A 23,081-nucleotide genomic window follows, 5' to 3' on the forward strand; every position below is an offset into this window, starting at 1 on the left:
CTTGTTACTTTCCGGTTTTATCTTTATTATTTCCCTCTTGCCTTTTTGTTTTACTTTGTTGTTCCTTTACTAGCTTCCTGAGTTAGAGACTTCGTTTACTTACTTTATTCTTTAATTTTTGTTACATGATTGTTTAAGGTTATGAATTTTCCTCTTATTACTAATTTAATTGTATGCTATAGATTCTGACATTTGGTGCCTTCATTTTCATCAGATTTTAAAGAAATTATGTAATTTTGGTTTGTATTTCCCCCAGGTGTTTGTAGATTCCTTGGGATTTTCTGCATAAAGAATCAAGTCATCTGCTAATGAACAGTTTATTTTTCACTTTCTGATGTGTGTGTCTTTTATATCCTTTCTCCCCTTATTGCACCGCCAGCTTCCAGAACTGTATTGAACAGCAGTGGAGAGAACTGATGTCCTTCTCTTAGTCCCATCTTGTGGGAGGAGGGAACATGTAGTCTTTCAATGTGAAGTATGATGTTAGCTGTAGTTTTTAGCTTTTTGAGGTTTTTTTTTGGGGGGGGATATTGGTTGATGTTCTTTATCAAGTTGAGGAAGTTCCCCTCTAATCCTTTTTTCTTCTGAGAGTTTTTACATTAAATCAGTGTTAAATTTTGTCAAATGATTTTCTGCATCAGTTGATGGGATCATGTAGTTTTTCTTTTATAATATGGCAGTTTATACTGATTGGTCTTCAAATATTAAGTCAACCTTGCATCCCTGGGATAAGCTCTACTGGTCATTGTACAGTTATTTCTATATATTGCTGATTCGTGTTTGTTAATATTTTGTGAAGGAGTTTTGCCTCTGTATTCGTAAGGGATAATGGTACTTTTCTTTCTTTCCTTTTTATTTTTTTGTGCTGTCTTTGGTTTTGGTATCACAATGGTACTAAATTCATACATTGAATTGGAAAGTGTTTCTTCTTCTGTTTTTTGGAGGTGAGTGTGTGGAATTGGTGTTAATTGTCCTTTAGACGTTTAGTAGAATTTGCCAATGAAACATATCTTTTTGGAATTAAAAAATAGTCCTCAATGGTGACAAGGCTATGTTATCTATTTCATATTGGGTAAGTTGTAGTAGTTTGTGCTTTTGAAGGAATTGGTTAATTTCATTTAATTTGTCAATTGTGTGTGTAGTTGTTTGTAGTATTTCTTTATTATCCTTTTAATGTCTTTGTGATCTGTAGTGACAGCCCCTGTCTCATTCCTGAAATTGGTGATTTGTGCCTTCTCTCTCTCATTCTCTCTCTCTTTTTTTTTTTTGTGAGTCTTGCTAGAAGTTTGTTAATCTCACTGATCTTTTCAAAAAATCAGATTCTTTTTCATTGATTTTTTTTCTATTTACAATTGCATTTTATTTCTGCTCTATTATTTTCTTCTTTCTGTTGCTTTGGGTTTATTTTGCCCTTTTTTAGTTTCTTGAGGTGGGAGCTTAAATTTTTGATTTGAGTCTTTTCCTCTTTTGTAATGTAAACATTTAGTGCTATAAATTTTCTTTTTAGTACTGCTTTATCTGTGTCCCACAGATTTTTATATATTTTCATTTTCATTCAATTCCATTTAAAAAATTTCCCTTGAGACTTCCTCTTTGATTCATGGATTATTTAGAAGTGTGTGGTTTAGTTTCCAAGTGTTTGGAGATTTTCCTAATATCTTTCTGTTACTGACTTCTAGTTTGATTATTTTGTGGTCAGTTAACATACTTTGCATGATTTTAATTCTTTTAAATTTGTTAAGGCTTGTTTTATGGCCCAGGATATGGCATATCTTGGTATATGTTCTATGGGTGCTTGAAAAAAAGGTATGCAGCTGTTGCTGGGGGTCAGGCCTTCTATAGGTGTCAATTAGATCCTGTTGGTGGATGGTGTTGAGTTCTGTGCGCTTGCTGATTTTCTGTCTAGATCTGTCAGTTGCTGGGAAAGGGGTGTTCAAGTCTTCAACTATAAATGTGGATTTGTCTGTGTCTTCTTTTAGTTCTATACGGTTTTGCTTCATATATTTTGCATCACTCTTGTTGATTATGTACACATTTAGAATTGCTGTCTTCTTGAAAGGTTGACTCTTTTATCATTGTGTAATGTGTCTTTCTGTACCTGATAATTTTCTTTGCTCTGATGCCTACTTTATTTGATATGAATATACCTACTCCTACTTTATTTTGATTAATATTTGCATGGTATATCTTTTTCACTTTTTACTTTCAAACTAGCTATATGGTTATATTTTAAGTTAGTTTCTTATAGACAGCATATGAGTGGGTCATGTTTTTAATCCACTTTTTCAGTTCTGTTTTTTATTTGGCATATTCAGACCATTTACATTTGATGTAATTGTATATGTTATAACAAGTCCGCTGTTTAATTTTTGTTTATTCTTTCTGTTTTTTTATTTCTCTAGTTTCTTTTTTTTTTTTTTTTGCCCTTCTGTGGGTTACTTGTATGTATTTTAGAATTTCACTTTGATTTATCTGTAGTACTTCTGAGTGAATCTCTTTGTATTTTTTTTTAATGGTTGCTCTAGGTATGACATTATATATAACTTATCACAGTCTACTGGGGTTGTTACTTTCCCAGTTTAAGTGAAATATAATAGGTTTATCTCTCTTTTTCCTTCCTATGTATAAATGTCATAATTATTTCCTCTACATATATTTAGAACCACATCAGTGTGTGTCATAATTTTTGTTTCAACGTCAAACATAATGTGGAAAACTCAAGAGGAGAAGGAAAGTGTTTTGTATTTATCCATACTTTTACTTCTTCTCTTGTTCTTTCTTCTTTCCTGATATTCCAGTATTTCTTCTTTCATGATTTACTTTCTGTTTAGAGGGGCTTCCTTAGTATTTCTTTTAGGGCAGGTCTGCAGGTGACAAGTTCTCTAAGTTTTCCTTCCTCTGAGGGTGTCTGGATTTTCCCTTCATTCCTGAAGGATGTTTTCACTGGGTGTGAATTCTGGGTTGACAGTTCTTTTTTTTTCAGCACTTGAAAAAAACGTGTGCCTCTTCCTTCTGACCTCCATGGTTTCTGATGAGAAATCCACTGTCATTCGAATTGTTTTCTTCCTATAGGTAAGCTGTTGTTTCTCTCTTGCTGCTTTCAAGATTTTTTCTTTGTCTTTATATTTCAGAAGTTTGATTATGATGTATTTTGGCATGGGTTTCTTTAGATTTATTGTGTTTGGGATTTGCTCAGCTTCTTGAATTTGTAGGTTTGTGTCTTTTTGCCAAATTTGGAAATTTTTTCATCCATTCTGTCTTTGAATACATCTTCAGCACTGCCTTCTTTCTCTTTCCTTTCCAGGACTCTGGACACGAGTGGTAGATCTTTTGTCCTAGTCCCAGAGGTCCCTGAAGCTCTGTTCACTTTTTTCAGTCTATTTTCTCTGTTGTTCCGATTGGGTAATTTCTATTGTTCTGTCTTCCAGTTCACTGATTCTTTCCTCTGTGCCTTCCATTCTGCTGTTGAGCCCATCTATTGAGTTTTTCATTTCAGTTATTGTATTTTTCAGTTCTAAAATTTATATTTAATTCTTTATATCTTCTATTTATTTGCTATAATTTTCTCTTTCTTTGCTGAGATTTTCTATTTTTTCATTTGTTTCAAGTGTGTTTTTAATTGTCTGCTGAAGCATTTTTATGATGGGTGCTTTAAAATTATTTTCAGATAATTCTAACATCTGTATCATCTTGGTGTCTATTGATTGTCTTTTCTCATTCAAATTAACATTTTCCTGGTTCTTGGTGTGACAAGTGATTTTTTATTGAACCCTAGATATTTTAATAATATATTCTAAACCTCTGAGTTTTACTGAAGTCTTCTGTTTTAGCAGGCCTACTGTGATACCCCTCCAGTAGGGGGGAGGGTGGGTGAGCTGCCTCATTACTGACAGATGAAGTGAAAGCACAGGTTTCTCATTTGACTTTCATTGACACCTACACCCAGTGGGGCAGGCTCCTTGTTCCTGCTGGGCTCCATGATACCACCCTATCTGCGAGAGGTGGGAGTGCCTTGTTGCTGCTCCCCACATGACCTCCATTGACACGGGGGTGGGGGGTAGACTTCATTGCCTCTGGGTGGTGGTAAAGTCCTGGCTTTCTACTATGATTCACTCTGGCAAGTAAAAGGAAGGGATGCCTAATTATTTCTGGGTAGAAATTGCAGTTCAGACTACCCATGTGATCTTTACTGATATCACATGGGTTGGGGGGTCCTGTTCTCACAGGGTGAGGATGAAAATCTCTGCTCCCTACTTGGCTCTCTCTGATTCCACCCTGGCAGGGGCTTTGGGGTACCTCATTACAGGCTAGTGAGGATAGAAGTCTGCACTTTCGACTTGGTCTCTGCTTATATGAGCCAAGGTAGAGTTGCAGTTTTTTCTGGGGTGTTTGGCTGTAGTAGAGTGGTTATTGTCTATATAATATATAGACATATAATCTATAAGTTTCCTGTCTTGCTAGGCTGCATCTTTCCTGGTCTTGTCATTAGGGAGAGCTGGCTTTTTGGGGGGCTTTTGAAAATATGTGCCTGCTGAGATTTCTGGGCTGCTGGCTCCTCCTGCACCAAGGTTAGATGAGGCATAGAGGAAAACCCAGAAAAGAAAAACTTATTGCTGTGTTGTTCCTCAGGCCCCAAGGTCCCTAACTGATCTGGATTCTCTCCACCTTTCAGAATCTTACGTTTGCCTTATATAGGATGCCTAGGGGGTTTCTGTTGTGCTTAGTGGGATGGATCTTTCTAAGAGCTCAAGTCTTGAGTTAATTTTTACATATAGCATGAGGTTAGGGTAGAAGATTTTCTTATCCCCTACCTCCCTCCCCCCTGCATGGACATGCATTTGTTCCGCTGCCACTTGCTGAAAAGATTATCCTTTTTTCATAGAATTTCTTTGGCATTTTAATCAAAAATCAATTGACAGGTGCTATTTCCTTTCAGGAAAAAATTCTGGGATTATAGTCTTAAATGTTAGTTCTATTACATTGTTTTACTTTTGTTTTTCAGGTGTTCCAGTTATACAGATGTTGAACTACTTTGTCTTCTATATATCATTTTCTCTCTGATTCTTTTGAAAATTCATTCCCTCTTTCATACTTTTCCTCATGGCTTATTTGACCCCTGTCTTCTTTTCATCTTGCTATAATTTCAGTCATGTCTGTTTTCCCTTGGACTCCTTGTGGTTTCTGAGGCAGTGTTGTCTTTCTCTTTAACTTCATTTCTCAGGGGATTTCTTTTTCAATGTCTCTCCTGAGTTTGGTCAACTCTCATCTCTCATCTCCTGGTTTTCTATACATTTTTATTTTGAGCTTTTAATCTTACTTGTGGTGGTTTTTCTTATTAGCAATTGCTGGTTTAATTATATTTGATTCATGTTAGAAAGTTGTGTTGTAGTTTGCTTTTCCTCTGCTTTGCAGTTGTTTTTTTGTGGAGTATTTTTATTAGCTGAAACGTTTCATCCTTACTTTGTTTTCTTTTGGTAGAAGCTTTGTAGGAATGTGGGGTTCCATTTTCTGATAATGAGGAAGTGTGCTGAATTTTCCTAGACCAGTAATTACATGTGATTTTGTGGAGAAGAGGGAGGGGCTTGGGTGGCTTCTTGCTCTCTGGTTCAAGAGCACCCTTTTCTGTCAGTTCTGTGAAATGCAGTCTCTATTCAGCGGTGCCTTGTTGGGCGTGCTGTCCAGTTCTAGTTCGGTGGTGACACCCCATCTCTGGAGGACCCTGGGCTGCAGCCACTTGTTTCTTTCTTTCCCTTCATCACCAAGCAACTGAAGTGTGCTTCTCCCTTCCAAGTATGCCTTTTGCCTCCAGAATCAGTGTCTTTCTGAGGCTGCTGTTGTCAGTCCCGCGTACTTCCTGAGAGTCACCAATAGCAGGGCTCGGATTTCAGTATTCCTCTGCTTAGGGTGGGGCCCCCTCTTCCACGGACGAGTACCTGTTGATGGTGTGTCCGTGTCCCACCGTCACTTTCACCCTGCTGTCCTTTCCCTCCTCCACACAATCCCTGCTTGATGCCTGAGTGTGCAGGCTTCAGGGTTCATTTCCTCACTTATATGTAAGTTCAACCTTGTACTTCTTATTTCCCGTATGCTGTAGGTCTGGACTGTGGATTATTTTATTACCTTTCCTTGCTGGCTGCGTAGTTTATAGAGGATACAGGGAGAACTTGAGTAGAGGTGACTGCCATTATCTGTGGGATAGCCTCTTATCTTTTTAGTTTCTGCTGGATTTGTAGTTGTGTCACTGCGACATTTCTAATTTCCTTCCTTCTTTCCTTCCCTTGGTAACCCCTTTTCCCCCTAAATGTTTGTCAAGTTAAATAGACTATCAATTTTGGTAGTCTCAATTTTTGGCTTTCTTGATCTTCTCCATTGTATCTCTGTTTTCTGTTTTATTTCTGTTCTTATTTATTATTTTTTCTTCCACTTTCTATGTCTTCATCATAATATTCTTTTTCCCAGTTATTAGTTGGATACTCAGCTCCTGGCATTTAAGCTCCTCTACTTTGCTAATGTGTTTAAGTCTTTAACCTTTACTCTAAGAAGGGTTTTAGTTGTCTTACAAGTTTTCAAACACATAGTTTTCATACTTCTAAATCTTTTTCCAGGTTTCGTTATGATTTCTTATTTGATCCATGACTTATTTATAAGCGTAGTTTTGAATTTCCACATGGCAGAAGTTTCTTTATGTGTGTTTTTTTTTTTTTGCTGTGGATATCATTGTACGTTCTAATATTTCATCAATTCTTGTATTTTGGATCATCCATTTGGCTTCCCTCCACCCTTGTGTTTGAACAACATTTTTTCTGATTTCTTTTAGTGAGGTTTGATGGTGGAAATTTTTCTCAATTTGCTTGAAAAATCTTTATTTTACCATTGTTAGTAAAAAGTAGTTTTGTTTTATATGGAATTCTAGTTTGTTAATTATTTTCTGTCCATAGTGCAACCATTCCACTGTCTTTCTGCCTCCTGCCGTTCTTGTGGAGAAACCAGCCGTTAGTCTAAATTATTCTTCTGTGTGGCTCTGTCTTCTCTCCAGTCTGTTTAAAGGAAAACTTTTTTACTGTGGAAAATTGAAGCATTGAAAGTAGAGACACAAGTATAATGAATCCTCATATTCTGTCACCTACTCTTAAGCAGTTATCCACATTTTGATAATCTTCACTTTGAATCTTCTCCTTTTTTCCCCCTATGCTTTTTGTATATTGTTTTAGGTTTAACTGTGTCTGTAAGCATCTCTAAAAATTAAGGGTGTAACAGCCACAAAGTGTTGTTATACACAGCAATATTGATAATAATTTAATAATATTAATATCTATCCCAAGTTTAAATTTTACCAGTTATCTAAAAAATAACTTTTTACAATTGATTTGTTAGTATCAGGATCAAAACAAGGTTTACTCATCTGCTGTTGCTTGATCTGTGTCTCTTTTACTCTATAACAATTTCTCCTCTCTTATTTTATGCATACCATTTTTTGTTGAAGAAACTATGTCATTTGTCCTGGAGGATTTCCCACGTTCTGCATTTGATTGATTGCATCATGGTGTCATTTAATACATTCCTCTATCCTCAGTATCTCCTGTTAAATGGAAATTAGATCTAAGGCAGATCTTCTGAACCTTGTTTTGTTGTTGGTGGTAGACCTGTGGTTTTAGGGTGTTCATCAGCATCTCTGGCCTTCACCCTCCAGATGCCAGCGGCAGCCTCTGATTGGGACAAGTAGAACATGTCTCCAGAGGTTACCAAATGTCCCTGGGAGGCAAAATTGCCCTTGTTTGTAAACTACAGATCCAGAGACTTGATTGGAATCAAGAGGATAACATCTTTTGGGGAAGCTTCATAGGTGGCCTACACTTCTGTTGCCTTACAGCAGGAGATACATAGTATCTAGTGTCATAGTGTTTTCCTTCTGGTTATTGTTACAGTGGTTTCTCTACCAGGCTTTTCCCTGAAGGTCTTAGTAGACACTGATGTTTGTTACCCAGGTCTGTTATTTCATTATGTGTCACCCAATGGTGAATTTATGATTCTGTCATTCTTTATGCATTTATTATTTTTACCTTTTCTATAAGGAAGAACTTACCTCATCAACTATTTGGAATATAGTTTCTATTTGTATTAAGCAAGATACATACTTAATTCTGTCCCTTTATGTATGGGTATTTATTTATTTATATATTTTTGAAGATTTTATTTATTTGAGGTGGCGGGCTTGAACTCACAACCCTGAGATCAAGACCTGAGCTGAGATCAAGAATCAGATGCTTGGGGCGCCTGGGTGGCTCAGTCATTAAGCATCTGCCTTCGGCTATGGTCATGATCCAGGGTCCTGGGATCGAGCCCCGCATAGGGCTCCCTGCTCAATGGGAAGCCTGCTTCTCCCTCTCCCGCTCCCCCTGCTTGTGTTCCCTCTCTCGCTGTGTCTCTCTCTGTCAAATAAATAAATAAAATCTTAAAAAAAAAAAAAAGAGTCAGATGCTTAACCAACTGAGCCACCTAGGTGCCCCTATGTATGGATCTTTACAATAGTGCATTGGTGCCCAGAAACTCCAAATATGGCCAATTAGAGATTTATGAGAATTATCAGTATGAGCTTTTTTTATTTTAATGTGTTTGGTGTGCTTTAGTTCTTGGAACTCACTATTACTTTTGGTGCTCAGATTGTCCCATCTTTCACCAGTGGGAGCCCCTTACAGTTGGCTTTTTTTTTTTTTTTTTTTTACCTCACATGCCTAAGTTGTCTTTGATAGCTTTCTGGTTTTCATCTACAACAAAGTGTTCCAGGATTATTATGTACCTTTTCTGCCCCAGACATGGAGTCCACCATCTCTTCAAGAAGACCTGTGTACTGGACACTGGCTGTTCCTACACATTTCCATCCTCTTACTTCAGTGGTCTCACCTTCAGCTCCTCCTGGAGGACTGCCATTGACCACCAAGGGAGGGGACAGGAAGTGGACATACATCTCCCAGGTGACCAGAGCTAATGAAGGAGTGGTGTAAAGAGTAGGAAAGCCCAGCCCTGTGGCTTCAGGTTGGGATAACTTTGAGGTTTAACTCAGACCCCAGAGTCCCTGTGGGAGCAGCCTGACCCTGCTGTTGCACTCTTGCTTGGCTGTTTTCTCTTTCCTGTTATGTTTTCCTCACTTCCTTCCAGTTTATTCTGGTAGTAATCAGTCACTTGCACATGGCCCCTCATCTTATGGTCTGCTTCTGTAGAACCTGATCTGAGATACTGTGGCTCCTTTGATGAGAAATGGTGTTTATTTAGCAATGTGGTTGTTGCTACTGAGTTTTTATTGCTTCCAACTTTTTTTTAAGTTTTTAAGTCTTACTTTTTAAAAAAAAATTTTTTTTTATTTGACAGAGAAAGAGAGAGAGCACAAGCAGGTGGAATAGCAGGCAGAGGGAGAAGCAGGCTCCCCTTTGAGCAGGGAACCCGATGCGGGGCTCAGTCCCAGGACCCTGAGATCATGACCTGAGCTGAAGGCAGTCGCTTAACCGACTGAGCCACCCAGGCGCCCCAAGCTTCCAACTTATTTAAATTCCAGTATAATTAAGGGCGCCTGGGTGGCTCAGTCGTTAAGCGTCTGCCTTCGGCTCAGGTCATGGTCCCAGGGTCCTGGGATCGAGCCCCGCATCGGGCTCCTTGCTCTGCGGGAAGCCTGCTCTCCCTCTCCCGCTCCCCCTGCTTGTGTTCCTCCTCTCGCTTTATCTCTCTCTGTCAAATAAATAAAATCTTTAAAAAAAAATTCCAGTATAATTAATGTACAGTGTTATATTAGCTTCAAGTATGCAATATAGTGATTCAACAATTCTGTGCATTACTCAGTGCTCATCATGGTAAGTGTCCTCTTAATCCCCTCACCTGTGTCACCCATCCCCAACCCCACCTCCCCTGTGGTAACCACCAGTTTTTTCTTTATAGTGAAGAGTCTGTCTCTTTTTTTCTTTGCATGTTTTTTTGTTGTTGTTGTTTTGTTTATTCAGTTCCACATATGGGTGAAATCCTGTGGTATTTGTTTTCTTCTGACTTATTTCACTTAGTATTATACTCTCTAGATCCATCTCTGGTGTTTAAATGGCAAGATTTCTTTGTTTTATGGCTGAGAAATATTCCATTGTGATCCCATATATCACATCTTCTTTATTCATTCATCTATTGATAGACACTTGGGTTGCTTCCATAGTTTGGCTATTGTAAATAATGCTGCAATAAACATAGGGGTGCATGTATCTTTTTTTTTAAGATTTATTTATTTTTTATTTGAGAGAGAGAGAGCATGCGTGTGGTGGTGAGGAGGGGCAGAGGGAGAGAGAGAATCTCAAGCAGACTCCCTGCTGAGTGTGGAGCCTGACGCAGGGCTCGATCTCACCACCCTGAGATCATGACCTGAGTCGAAATCAAGAGTTGGACACTTAACTGACTGAGCCACCCAGGCGCCCCTGCATGTATCTTTTTGAGTTAGTGTTTTTGTATTCTTTGGTGACTACCTAGTAGTGCAATGGCTGGATCACGTGGTAATTCTATTTTTAGCTTTTTGGTTAATCTCCATACTGGTTCCACAGCAGCTGCACCAGTTTGCATGCATCCAATAGTGCACAAGTGTTCCTTTCTCTCTACATCCTGTCAACACTTGTTTGTGTGTTTTTGATTTTAGCCATTCTGACAGGTCTGAGGTAATATCTCATCACGGTTTTGACTTCCATTTCCCTGATGATTAGTGATGTTGAGCATCTTTTCGTGTGTCCGTTGGCCATCTGTATGTCTTCTTTGGGAAAATGTTTATGTCTTCTGCCCATTTTTTAATTGGATTATTTGGGTTTTTTTGGTGTTGACTTGTATAAGTTCTTTATATATTTTGGATACTAGCCCTTTATTGGATATGTCATTTGCAAATATCTTTTCCCATTCAGTAGGTTGTCCTTTTTTGTTGTTGTTGAATGTTTCCTTCACTGTTCAAAAGCTTTTTATTGTGATGAAGTCCCAGTAGTTTAATATGCTTTTGTTTCCCTTGTCTCAGGAGACTTATCTAGAAAAATGTTGCTATAGCCGATATCAGAGAAATTACTGCCTTTTCTCTCTTTTAGGATTTTTATGGTTTCAGGCCTCACATTTAGGTCTTTTAATCCACTTTGAGTTTATTTTTGTGTATGGTGTAAGATAATGGTCCAGGTTCATTCTTTTGCATGTAGCTGTCCAGTGTGCCCAATACCATTTTTTAAAAATTTTTATTTATTTTGAGAGAGAGCGAGGGCAGCAGAGAGAGAGCAAGCAGGGCGGAGGAGTAGAGGGAGAAGGAGAAGTAGGCTCCACACTGAGCAGGAATGCCGACATGGGGCTCCATCCCAGGACCCCAGGATCATAACCTGAGCCAAAGGCAGACACCCCAACACCATTTGTTGAAGAGATTTTTTCCCATTGCATGGTCTTGCCTCCTTTGTCATAGATTAATTGACCATATAAACATGGGTTTATTTTGGGGTTTTCTGTTTTGTTCTTTTAATTTTTGTGTCTGTTTTTGTGGCAATACCATACTATTTTGATTACTACAGCTTTGTAGTATATCTTGAAATCTGGGATTGTAATACCTCCAGCTTCGTCCTTCTTTTTCAAGGTTGCTTTGGCTATTAAGGACTTTTTTAGTTCCATACAAATTTTAGGATTATTTGTTCTAATTCTGTGAAAAATGCTCTTTGTATTTTGATAGAGATTGCATTAAATCTGGAGATTGCTTTGGGTAATATGGACATTTTAGCAGTATTTGTTCTTCCAATCCGTGAGCATGGAATATCCCTCCATTTATTTATGTCATCTTAGATTCCTTTCATTAGTGTTTTATAGTTTTCAGAGTACAGGTCTTTCCTCTTTGGTTAAGTTTATTTCATTACTTTTGGTGCAATTGTAAATGAGATTAGTTTCTTAATTTCTCTTTCTGATATTTCATTAGTACTGTATAGAAATGCAACAGATTTCTATATGTGGATTTTGTATCCTGCAACTTTACTGAATTCATTTATCAGTTCTAATAGTTTTTTGGTGGAGTCTTTGGGGTTTTCTCTTTAGGGTATCATGTCATCTGCAAATAGTGAAAGTTTTACTCCTTTGTTACCCATTTGGATGCCTTTTATTTCTTTTTCTTGTCTGATTGCTGTGGCTAGGACTTCCAGTACTGTGTTGAATAAAAGTGGTGAGAGTGGACATCTTGTCTTGTTCCTGATCTTAGGGGAATAGCTCTCAGCTTTCCCCATTGAATATGATGTTAGCTGTGGGTTTTTCATACAAGGCCTTTATTATGTTGAGGTATGTTCCCTCTAAAACCTACTTTGTTGAGGGATGGACAACATGAATGGATGTTGTACTTTTTTTCTTTTTTAAAGAGAAGAACATATCATGTATTCTTTTGGCATTTGTCATTCAAATGTAAGATTATAGGATTTTTATCTTCTTTGATTTTGTATTTATATCTCTTTCCCCTTATACAAACAGTTTATCTTTTTGGGTTTTTTTAAGAGCAGTTTTGGGTTCACAGTAAAATTAAGCAGAAAGTGTAGATTTGCTATATACTCACTGCCCATGCACATATACAACCTCCCTTGCTATAAGCAACCCCCCCACTAAAGTGATATATTTGTTACAGTCAATGAGCCTACACCCAAAGTTCATAGATTATATTGGAGTTCACTCTTGGTGTTTTATGTTGTAAGGGTTTGGACAAATATAATAATGACGTACATCTACCTTTATAGTATCAAAGAGAGTAGTTTCACTGCCCTAAAATTCCTTTTTTTGTCTTTGTTATGTTGCTTGTTCTGTTTTTTAAGTGATATTGTTTAAAAAATTGTATTTTTAAGTATGTTGGGTTTGTTTGCAGTCAGAGTTGCCAAGTAAACTTTCTTGTTACCCTAAATAATTTCTCTGTAGATTATTTTGTTTTCTATGTAGACACAGTTATACTGCCTATAAATACATAATTTTTGACCGATGAACTCTTTTTTTTTTTTTTTAAAGATTTTATTTGTTTGACAGAGAGAGACACAGTGAGAGAGGGAACACAAGCAGGGGGAGTGGGAGAGGGAGAAGCAGGCTTCCCGCCGAGCAGGGAGCCCGATGCGGGGCTCGATCCCAGGACCCTGGGATCATGACCTGAGCCGAAGGCAGACGCTTAACGACTGAGCCACCCAGGCGCCCCGAACTCTTTAAAGTCTGTTTTTTAATTTCCAATAAAAAAATTTAAATCTTAATTAATCTTTTTGTTTCTGATTACTGCCTTAATTTCTAACTTAATTGCACTGTGGTTAGAGAACATGACCTGTATGATGGTTTCCTTTGAGATATATTTATAATTTCTTTATGGCTTGGCACATGGTCAACTTTTGTAAATGTTTCCACATGTGCTTAAGAGGAATATGTTTTTGAGGTACCTGAGTGGTGCAATCAGTTAAGCTTCCAACTCTTCATTTCAGCTCAGGTTGTGATCTCAGAGGTGTGAGATCAAGCCCCATGTCAGATTCTGCACTTGGTGTGGAGTCTGCTTGAGATTCTCTTTCCCTCTCCATTTGCCCCTCTCACTCATGCTTTCTCTCTCTCTCAAATAAATAAATACATCTTTGAAAAAGAAAAGAGGAATATGTTTTCTCTAATTTGGGGAACACTGGCCTTTTTAAAAAATTTTATTTATTTTTTTATTATGTTCAGTTAATCACTGGTCTTTTTATATTTGCTAAATCAAGTTTTTAGTTGTATTGCTAAGTATGCTGTATATTCACTAATATTTTGACTGACTGAGCCATTGATAATTGAGTGAGGTGCATTGAAATCTTTCTTTTTTTAGACTTGTCAGTTCTTCGAATAGTTTGAAACATGCAGCTCATTATAGAAAACAGTCTTAACAGATGACCAAGTACTGCTGTATATGTATGTTTCTGAACCTCTTTTGTGGGGATTTTTGTTTTATTTCTTCATTAAAAAACCCAAAACTTCTATGAAGATGTATATTGATTTCTGTATTTGGGGTTTTTTATATGTGTGTGAACCCTTACGTCTCACAAGGTCTGAGCCTCTTGTCCTCTTGTACTGACCCTCTGTCACTCTAATAATGATTTTTTCTTAAAGTGTATTTTTCTGATGCGGATAGAGTACTGAACTTCTTCTTTTTTTTTAAAAAAAAGAAACATTTGGCAGCTGTATCTTTTTCCATCATTTGACTTGCACCCTTTATGTGGCCTTATATTTTAGGCGTGTCTCTTGGAAACTGCAGATAACTGTATGTTTTAAAAATCCAGCTGAATAATCTATGTCAGCTAACAACCAGGTTGAGTGGACTTGTATTTATTGTATTAGTTTACTTGGACTTGCTTCATCTGTTTTATTTTACCTTTTTACTGCTTCATCCATTTTAGATTGTGACATTTTTTCCATTTTTCCTATGCTTTTTTTCTTCTTTGCTTCCTTTTAGAAATATTGAATAATTGGTTGTTTATTTGCTTACGTATCACATTTTTCCCTCTACTAGTTTAAAAGCTATGAACTCTATTTCTGTTTGTTTTATTTTTTTTTAGTGGTTACCCTTATAATGGCTATTGTGCATGCGTAACAAAGTCTGTAGTTATTTTTTACTCTAAGTTCCCCTTTGAGCAAGGCTATGCACCTGTTGCAATCACATTTCTCCCAACTTCCTTCGTAGGACAGCATTGTAGTCCCTTTTCTAACCTTACAAAGTAGTTATTATTATTGTTTTGACTTTTTTTTAAAAGATTTTATTTATTTATTTGAGAGAGAGAATGAGAGAGAGAGAGAGCATGAGAGGGGGGAGGGTCAGAGGGAGAAGCAGACTCCCCGCCGAGCAGGGAGCCCGATGCGGGACTCGATCCCGGGACTCCAGGATCATGACCTGAGCCGAAGGCAGTCGCTTAACCACCTGAGCCACCCAGGCGCCCCTATTGTTTTGACTTTATAGAGATCATGTTTATTTAGATTTATCAGTTTCTTGGCTTTCCTTTTTATATTGCATCTTAGATATTTTTTTATATCATTTTATTTCTTTTTTCATTGCAGTATAATTAACATGCAGTGTTATATTAGTTTCAGGTGTACAATATAGTGATTCAGCAATTCTTTTTTTTTTTTTTTAAGATTTCTCTTTTTATTTATTTGAGAGGAAAGAGAGAGAGCATGAGCAGGGGTGGGTAGAGGCAGAGGGAGAGAGAGAAGCAGACTCCCCGCTGAGCAGGGAGCCCGATGTGGGGCTTGATCCCAGGACCCTGAGATCATGACCTGAGCCGAAGGCAGACGCTTCACTGACTGAGCCACCCAGGTGGCCCTGATTCAGCAATTCTATACATCACTCAGTTCTCCTCATGATAAGTGGACTCTTGATCGCCTTCACCTATTTCACACGTTCCCCCACCTACCTCCCCTTTGGCAACCAGCAGTTTCTTCTCTGTATATAAGTGTCTGTTTTTTTGTTTGTCTCTTTTTAATTTGTTTGTTCAAATGTTTTGTTTCTTAAATTCTACATATGAATGAAATCATGTGGTATTTGTCTTTCTTGGATTTACTTATTTCACTTAGCATAATACTCTCTATATCCATCCATATTGTTGCAAATGGCAAGATTTCATTCTTTTTAATACTGAGTAATATTCTATTGTATATATATATATATATGTATATACCACATCTTCTTTATCCATTCATCTATCACTGCATACGTGTGTTGCTTCCATATTTTGGCTATTGTAAATAATGCTGCAGTAAACACAGTGGTGCATGTATCTTTTTGATTAGTGTTTTCCTATTCTTTGGGTAAATACTCAGTAGTGGAATCACTGGATCATGTGGTAATTCTATTTTTAATTTTTTTGCGGAAGCTCCATACTGTTTTCCACAGTGGCTGCACCAGTTTGCATTCCTACCAACAGTGCAAGAGGGTTCCTTTCTCTCCACATCCTCCCCAACACTTATTATTTCTTGAGTTTCTGATTAATATCATTTTCTGTCTTTCTTAACTACAGACATTCCTGCTACAACATGATGTGTGCATTCCTGAAAATGCCATGCCCTGGAAATAATAGGCCTTATAGTAGGGTAAAGGGCAGTGATTCCACATCTGTGCAACTCTGTAACTAGAACACTAACACAAACAGGAACAACCCTAATAAAATTGAGTGCCAGCAGAATTAAATCTCTGTTGGCACTGACATCTGGCATCAAGCCTTCAGCCTTGCCCTCTTCTTTGACACGAGCTTCCTTCAGGGCGTTTTCCTCCAGTGGAGGCCAGACTCCTCTTGCACATATGCAGCAGGGGCGGGGGGGGGGGGTGATTAACTGGGGCTGGTGGAGTGACTCACGTCTCCCCTGCACTTCACTCGGGGATTTTGCCCCTCATTCCCAGACACTTTGTCGTTCCCAAACTCCAGTCTTTTTCTCTTCCTCCCTGTAAGAGTGTTGCTTTCTACTGGGTTCTGTTTCCTTGCACTACAAATAGGTACATGGCCTTAGGGGAAAATCTTGGGGGAATATGGGGTCACCTCTGTGCTTCCCTTCCTCCAAGGATTGTGACTTGTTGTGCCTTTAAACACTTACATTATATATTTTGTTCAGTTTTTATGGTTGTTTTCAGTGGAAGGATGAGTCCATTTTAAGTTTCTCTGTCACAGGTCATGGAAATGCTGGGTTAATTTTATAGACTTCTATTGTTCGTTCATTTCTTTAAGATTAATTTTTTATTGATTTACATATTTACATTTAGCTACTTTATATTCTCCATCTAAATTTTTTTCTTTTTAATTCTTGTATCTGAAGCCTGTGGGGGGTGTAAACCAATTACTTATTTCTGCTGTCTTTCATTCATGGTGACCTTGCTTCCTGGTCTGTTTGGTGATATTTTTTATTTTGAGTTCATATATGACTGACCTTAATCCACCATTTCTTGGCTGGGGTTTTGTGAGATAATGAAGCCCTATAGAAAATGAATTGATGGACTGCTTTTTCCGTTCTCTCAAGGGTGGCATATAGCTAGTGCTCTTCTGAATGTATAGGAGAGAAATTCTTTCTGTAGCATGGATGTCTGTAGGGCTGAAATTCTCTTCAAGTTGAGATGGGCTGCCCAATCTGTAGGACCAGATGAGGGATGCTGTGTCATTCCATCTGCTTTCCCGGAAGCCCAGGGCACTACCAGTCTGGGCTCACTTTAGCTCTCTTTGAAGAGAGCAGCTTAGTAGGAACCCTCATGTAGCTCCCTAAATTGTAGTGAGCCCAAGGCTCAGGACCCTATCCCGGCCTTGGTAGATCGTTTCCCCACGAGGTAATGTCTCAGGTCTTCATCTAGAACAGAGAGGTGATGGCAGAAGCTGGTGAGTGCTGTTATGAGGCAAAAAGCGCTTGGACCACGTCCAGCATGTGGTTGTTTCTCGTGAGTGTTCTCTTCATCCTTGCTCTGTATCTGGCCATTTTGCTGGATGCAGTGTCCTGTTTCATGATTTAATTTTTGTTACTGTCAAGTCTTTTGTTTTTTTAGTAACCTGCTTCTAACAATGAACTTAGTTAGTCCATTTTGATCCTCTCCTGTTTTTCTTGGTCTGCTTTGACTTAATTGATGACTTTTGTTGTTGCTGTAAGTCTATTTCAGGAGGAGTATTTCCATCCAGTTTCTGGCATCTTTGTTCCACTTATTTTGAGCAGCAAAATTCTTCATTGAGTCCATATTGGTCCTGCCTTATTGTTATTGTGAAGGAGTCTGAAAAGAAAAGCTGTGGTTTTAAAATAATAAATGTTTCTTAATTTAAAAATAATGCATGCTCATCATGGAAAATTTTTTCAAGTGTTAAAAGTATAGTGAAGGGAATTAAAATTACTGTCAGCTATTTAGAGATCACCACAATTATTATTATTGTTTTGGTGTTATTTCTCTCCCCACATATATTATTGTTTTGGAGTTGAGCTCATCTGGGATGTACAAGTATGCAGCCTTTTTTTTTTTTTAACTTATAATATCCTAAGCTTCTTTTGTCATTGAAACTATTTGTAGGCATTTTTAATATCTGTAGTATGGTGAATCATGTGAATATTGCATACTTAGTCTTTTTTCTATGACTGTACATTTTGTAATTTTTTTGTTATTGTAGAGGAACTTACAACAAACACCTTTGTGAATACAGGTTACAGATTAAATAGAATTTTTTAGGACTTTATTGCCAAACTGCTCTCTGAGAAGATTATATAATGACACCGTCAGCAGGGAGCTCCTGCTGTTGCTATGAGCTCTTCCATGTGCACCCAGGGCTTCTTCTCAGGCTAGCTGTCCTCTCTGGGATTGGCGGCCACACAGGCTCTGGGGATAACTACCCTCGTTTCTTCTGCCTTTTAACATCCTCTTTACGTTTATGTTTCTTGTAAGAAGTAAAAATGAGGTACAGTAGTAGGCATTGGCTCCAAGTCACTGGCCTGTGTTCCCGGGCATCCCCGAGGTCTCGGGAACTCTGTTAACCCACAAGAATGGAAACATACTTTGGGATAGTGAAAAATGAAAAGTCACTGTGAGAAAAACACTACGCACAGACACCAGAATCTACTTAACAAGAACAAGAATCTACCTAAGAGAATCTACTTAACAAGACATCTTAACCCTGGGTAGTTTGATTAGTGGGAAAGCAAAGGGTGGGGGCTTAGGGACAGGGGAATGAGCAGTGAGGAGCCGAGCAGGAGCCCATACGAGATGTGGGCTCTGCTGAAGTTCTCCCTGGGTCACCGCCCTGGCTCTGCAGACCTTTGCCAGGGTCCTGAAGGAGAGAATCCCAGGCAGGGTCCACCTGGATTCTCAGGTTCAGAAGAGTGTCCAGGGCTGGCCCCTGCCCCTCCCTGTCCTGCGGTCCCGCGATCCCTGCAGAAGCAGTGGGGCATTGGTGACTTTTCTCAAGGAGGCACTGATTCCTGAACCAGGCGGGGGAGCCTGCTGGCGCTGGTCTCTGGGGCCGGCGGTGGAGGGGGCGGGGGCGGGGGGGGGGGGGGGGGGGGGACTTGGGTGTCAGTAGAACATCTACACCAGCGGCCCCTAGTGGAGGCAGAGGCCCACAGCCAGCCGCACAGGGCCTGGTGCTGCCCCTGCCCTGACCCTTGTGCAGTGAGAGGTGAGGAAGGGCCTCCAGTGCTGGCTCAGTCCTCAGTCGTGATCTGTCCACGATTGGAGGGAGTCTCATGTGAAGCTCTGTTCTTAGCCACACGCCCTTCCCTGGCTGGGTCCCTGAAGGCCGGTGGGGTTGGGGTTGGGGCTGGGACTGTGTCTGTTGTTTGGGTAAGACCTGGGTGATGCGGGCTTCACGTGCACCACACCTCTAACTTGGTGGCCCTGTGTCCTTGTAGGTGGTAACGTGGACCTGGAAAGCCAAGCTGAGGGGAAGAAGGAGGTGGAAGCTGATGATGTGATGAGGAGTGGCCCGCGACCCATCGTCCCATACAGCTCCATGTTCTGTTTAAGCCCCACCAACCTGTGAGTCTCCTTCGCCTGCCCAGGCTGTGTGCCTATCCCATGTCTGTGGCCGTGGTCCATGTGCATGGTAGCAGCGTATGCTAGACGTGACCTGGCAGGCACTGATTCTGTGCACTTTAATGTCCTGATCATCACAGCAATCTGCAAGCACTCCCTACAGATGAGGACACAGAGCCACAGGGAAGGTCCATGGCCTGTCCACAGACACACAGCCAGTCAGCCCTAGTGGTAGAGCTGGGGTTTGAACCCACAGTCAGCCCCAGAGCCACTACCCCCCACTGCAGTGACTGTTCATCGCCTCACACACGCACCCAGTTTATGTCCCACATGTGTCCACCTTCCATCATGCCCACTGTCCACGCGTGCATGCATCTGTGTACCACGTTCACTCACATGTCTGCCCATTTTCTCCCCTCTGTTTATCATGAAGTCACCAGCATTTCTCATCCACTCATCAGTCCATCTACTGCATTGGGTCACCCAGTACTTACATACTAACAGCATTTTAGGTGCTGGGAATACAGAGTAAGGAGCAGAACAAACAAGGACCCCTGTCCTTGATAAGCTTCTGGGCAAGTAGGAGAGACAGACAGCAAACCAGACAAATAAGTAAGGGGCCTAAGACATCACATGGTGGGAAGTACTAAGAGGAAGCACAAAGCTGCCGGGGGTGCGAATGTTAGGGTGGGAAGGGCAGGTTGGGTGTCAGTGGGAGGTGAGATTGGTGAGGAAGGGGAGGGAGACCATCCCTGGCAGTGGCAACAGATAGAGCAAAGTGTGTGGATCGAGGCCAGTGTGGTAGAGCAGGGGGGCAGAGGGCAGCAAGATCCGATGGAGTCAGGCTGTGCCCTGCGTCCCCGTCCCTCCAAGCCTGCAGGCTCTCTACCCAGCCTCCACTCCCTCCCTCTCTTCACGCTTTCACTCAGCACACATTTCCTGGGAGCTTACTCTGCTCCGCTAGGGAGTGTGGCCCTTGCCTGTGAGCACTGACGTGTGAAGGAGGGAGCAGAGAGGTTGTAGGCAGCTGGGGGTCAGTGGGGACACTGTCAGGCCGTACTTCAGCAGAGTCCTTGCACAGAGCTTAGTAGGTGGTCATGGTTTTCAGGAAGAGATGGTCGAGGTCTGATGATGGTGGTCATGTGGGGAGGTTTGGGAGTGAAATGCTTGGGAAGACATTTTGGAGAGAATCTAGGGAACTTGATAAATTAGATGTGGAAGGGGAAGGAGATGTCAGGGATGACACCCAGAGTTTCTGCATGACAGCTGGGGCCCCACTGAGCTGGGGGCAGGCGAGTGCAGACCCTGCAGAGTAGGGGCAGCTAGTGGATGTCTCATGGCCAGGTGGACTCACCTGGCTAGGGGTAGAGCTGAGGGTAGATGCTCAGTCCTGAGATGCAGAAGGAAAGACACAGAGACGGAGTGTCCTGGAGGAAGGAGGAGAGCTGTGTCTGTACAGAGGAAAGCGTGCCAGGAGCTCACCAGGGGCCTGGGAAGGGTGGCTCTGGTTGGCATGGAGGCCGGAGTATGGCAGTGGTCATGGCGAAGAGGAGAGCATAGTAGTCCCTGCAAGGCAGAGAGAGAGGTGGGTGGGTGTGGCTGGGAGGTGGAAGGTCCCTTCAGACCCAAGACCCTAAGAGTAGAGCAGTGGTGGTGAGAGAGGCGCGGGTCGCAGAGGTGAGACGCGGGTCTGTCCCCGCGCTGCCTGTGTGCTGGTTCTGTGGCTGCCCCTCCTTGTCACCTGGGACCAGCTTCACCGCCCCCCCCGAGGGTTCTTCGCAGACCTCCTGGTCCCTGCTGCTGTGCTGGAGCATTTGTGAGCATCTGAGGGCCTCCTGTTGGTGTATGTCCACACTGTTTTCTGGTGCCCTGTCCACCACTGGGCCCCGGTGTCTGACAGGTGCACGAACAGAACAGAATAGTGGTCAGTAATGCTGCCTGGTGCTGCAGGGAGGCAGGTGACACACGCAGCTCTGGGGACTCAGACAAGCTGGGCCAGCACAGACCCAGAGAAGTTTCCTGAGCTCTCCAGAGAGGTCTGCTGTCCACAGGAGTGCTGGTGTTCAGCCTTGTCCTCTCTGAGCAGCCCTCCCGGGACCCCCTCCGCCCCACCTACAGCCTTTGTAAATCTGCAGAGGGCACCGCCGTCCACACACACAGGAGGTGAATGCGTGGGCTGACCCCTGCTGTGGGTTTCTGCAGCCTTCCCACCCCTCTTCCTGGGACACCCGCTCGAGAATCTGAGGCACCATTGGTCACCTGGCCGCCGTCTCCCAGCCACAGGGACACTCAGTAGAACTTGGTTCTGGTGTGACGCCTTCCGCAGGGAGAGGCCAGGCATGCGCTCCGGTGGGGGGTCCAGCCCAGCTCATCGGTGGGCCTCGGGCGATCTGTGCTTTGCCCTGCAGGCTCCGCCGCTTCTGCCATTATATCGTGACCATGCGGTACTTTGAGATGGTCATTCTCGTGGTCATCGCCCTGAGCAGCATTGCCCTGGCTGCCGAGGATCCAGTGCGGACAGACTCGCCCAGGAACAACGTGAGCACGGCCCTCAGGTGGTGGAGGGGCTGGGCCGTGCCAGGGTCCTGTCTGCTCCCTCTGGAGGTGTGGGATGTGGGGATGAAGGTCTGCGGGTGCCTCCTGGCCCAGCCCTGAGTTGCAGACGGAGAGTGGGCATGTGCCTGGGGCCAGGGCCGCTGCCGGGGCCCGTGGGGGGCTAGGGCTTGGCCCACAGGCACACTTGCCAAGGGGTTGTCTGTTCAGAGGCCCGGAGGAAAAGCATGATGCTGCTGAAATTGTCCAGGCTCAAGCTGTCGGCCCAGCCTTTGACAGTAACCTTCCTGTTGGTTCTAGGCTCTGAAGTACATGGACTACATTTTCACAGGCGTCTTCACCTTTGAGATGGTGATCAAGGTGAGATACGTGGTTGCCCTGGTGGCTCCACTCATCCTCCCTCATGACTGACACGGACCGGGACCTGTAGCCTCTGATGAGGGCATGTGGTGGGTGTGCCCTGGGTGTGTGCTCAGTGAGAGAATGCGTGCACACGAGTGTGCTGATGTGTGTTGCGGAGGGCAGAGGCCAGTTCACCAGAGATTCACCACAGTGTTACACCGGCTTTGGGAGAGCACCCCAGTGCTGTTCCTGCCTCTGCCATCCCGCTAACCAAGGGTTACAGGCTTCCGGGAATGTGCAAGTGTGGGCTCAGCCCACCCTCAGGATTGTCTCGTGATGTCAAGCTGGGAAGAGCGAGGGCCCCAGCACCCAAACATCATGGCGCGTGGGCGCTGAAGACTTTAGTTTTAAAGAGCTGTAGTGCTTCATGTTAGGCTACAGACCATTTCATCGCGGTCGCTCTGTCTCTGAGGACTGACGGGCACTGCTCCTTTATCACTGACAAGTGGCCGTGTGCGTGTGCGCACACACGTGTGCCGTCTTTGACTACAGGGCAGCTTAGGATGTGCCCGTGGCCTGGTGACTTCCGTGTGTGCGCGTGCGTCTGTCTATCACCTCTGCTTCTTCACTTCCTCTTGCAAACTCATGGGAGAGGTTTTTTTTTTTTTTTTTTGGTCATCCCATTTTATAGACATGGAAG

The 23,081-nt window shown here is 41.9% G+C and overlaps 1 protein-coding gene across 1 annotated transcript in view; it reads left to right on the forward strand.

The window, feature by feature from the left end:
• CACNA1B (calcium voltage-gated channel subunit alpha1 B) overlaps window positions 1-23,081 on the forward strand; it is a 183,650-nt gene that overhangs the window by 105,816 nt on the left and 54,753 nt on the right. The window contains exons 21-23 of the mRNA XM_021691077.1: window positions 19,363-19,489; window positions 21,895-22,024; window positions 22,340-22,399. Coding sequence (XP_021546752.1) covers window positions 19,363-19,489; window positions 21,895-22,024; window positions 22,340-22,399 — 317 coding nt within the window. The remainder of the gene's footprint in view (window positions 1-19,362; window positions 19,490-21,894; window positions 22,025-22,339; window positions 22,400-23,081) is intronic.

This window comes from Neomonachus schauinslandi, chromosome 13 (assembly GCF_002201575.2).
Source record: "Neomonachus schauinslandi chromosome 13, ASM220157v2, whole genome shotgun sequence".
In the NCBI taxonomy this organism is placed as follows: Eukaryota; Metazoa; Chordata; class Mammalia; order Carnivora; family Phocidae; genus Neomonachus; species Neomonachus schauinslandi.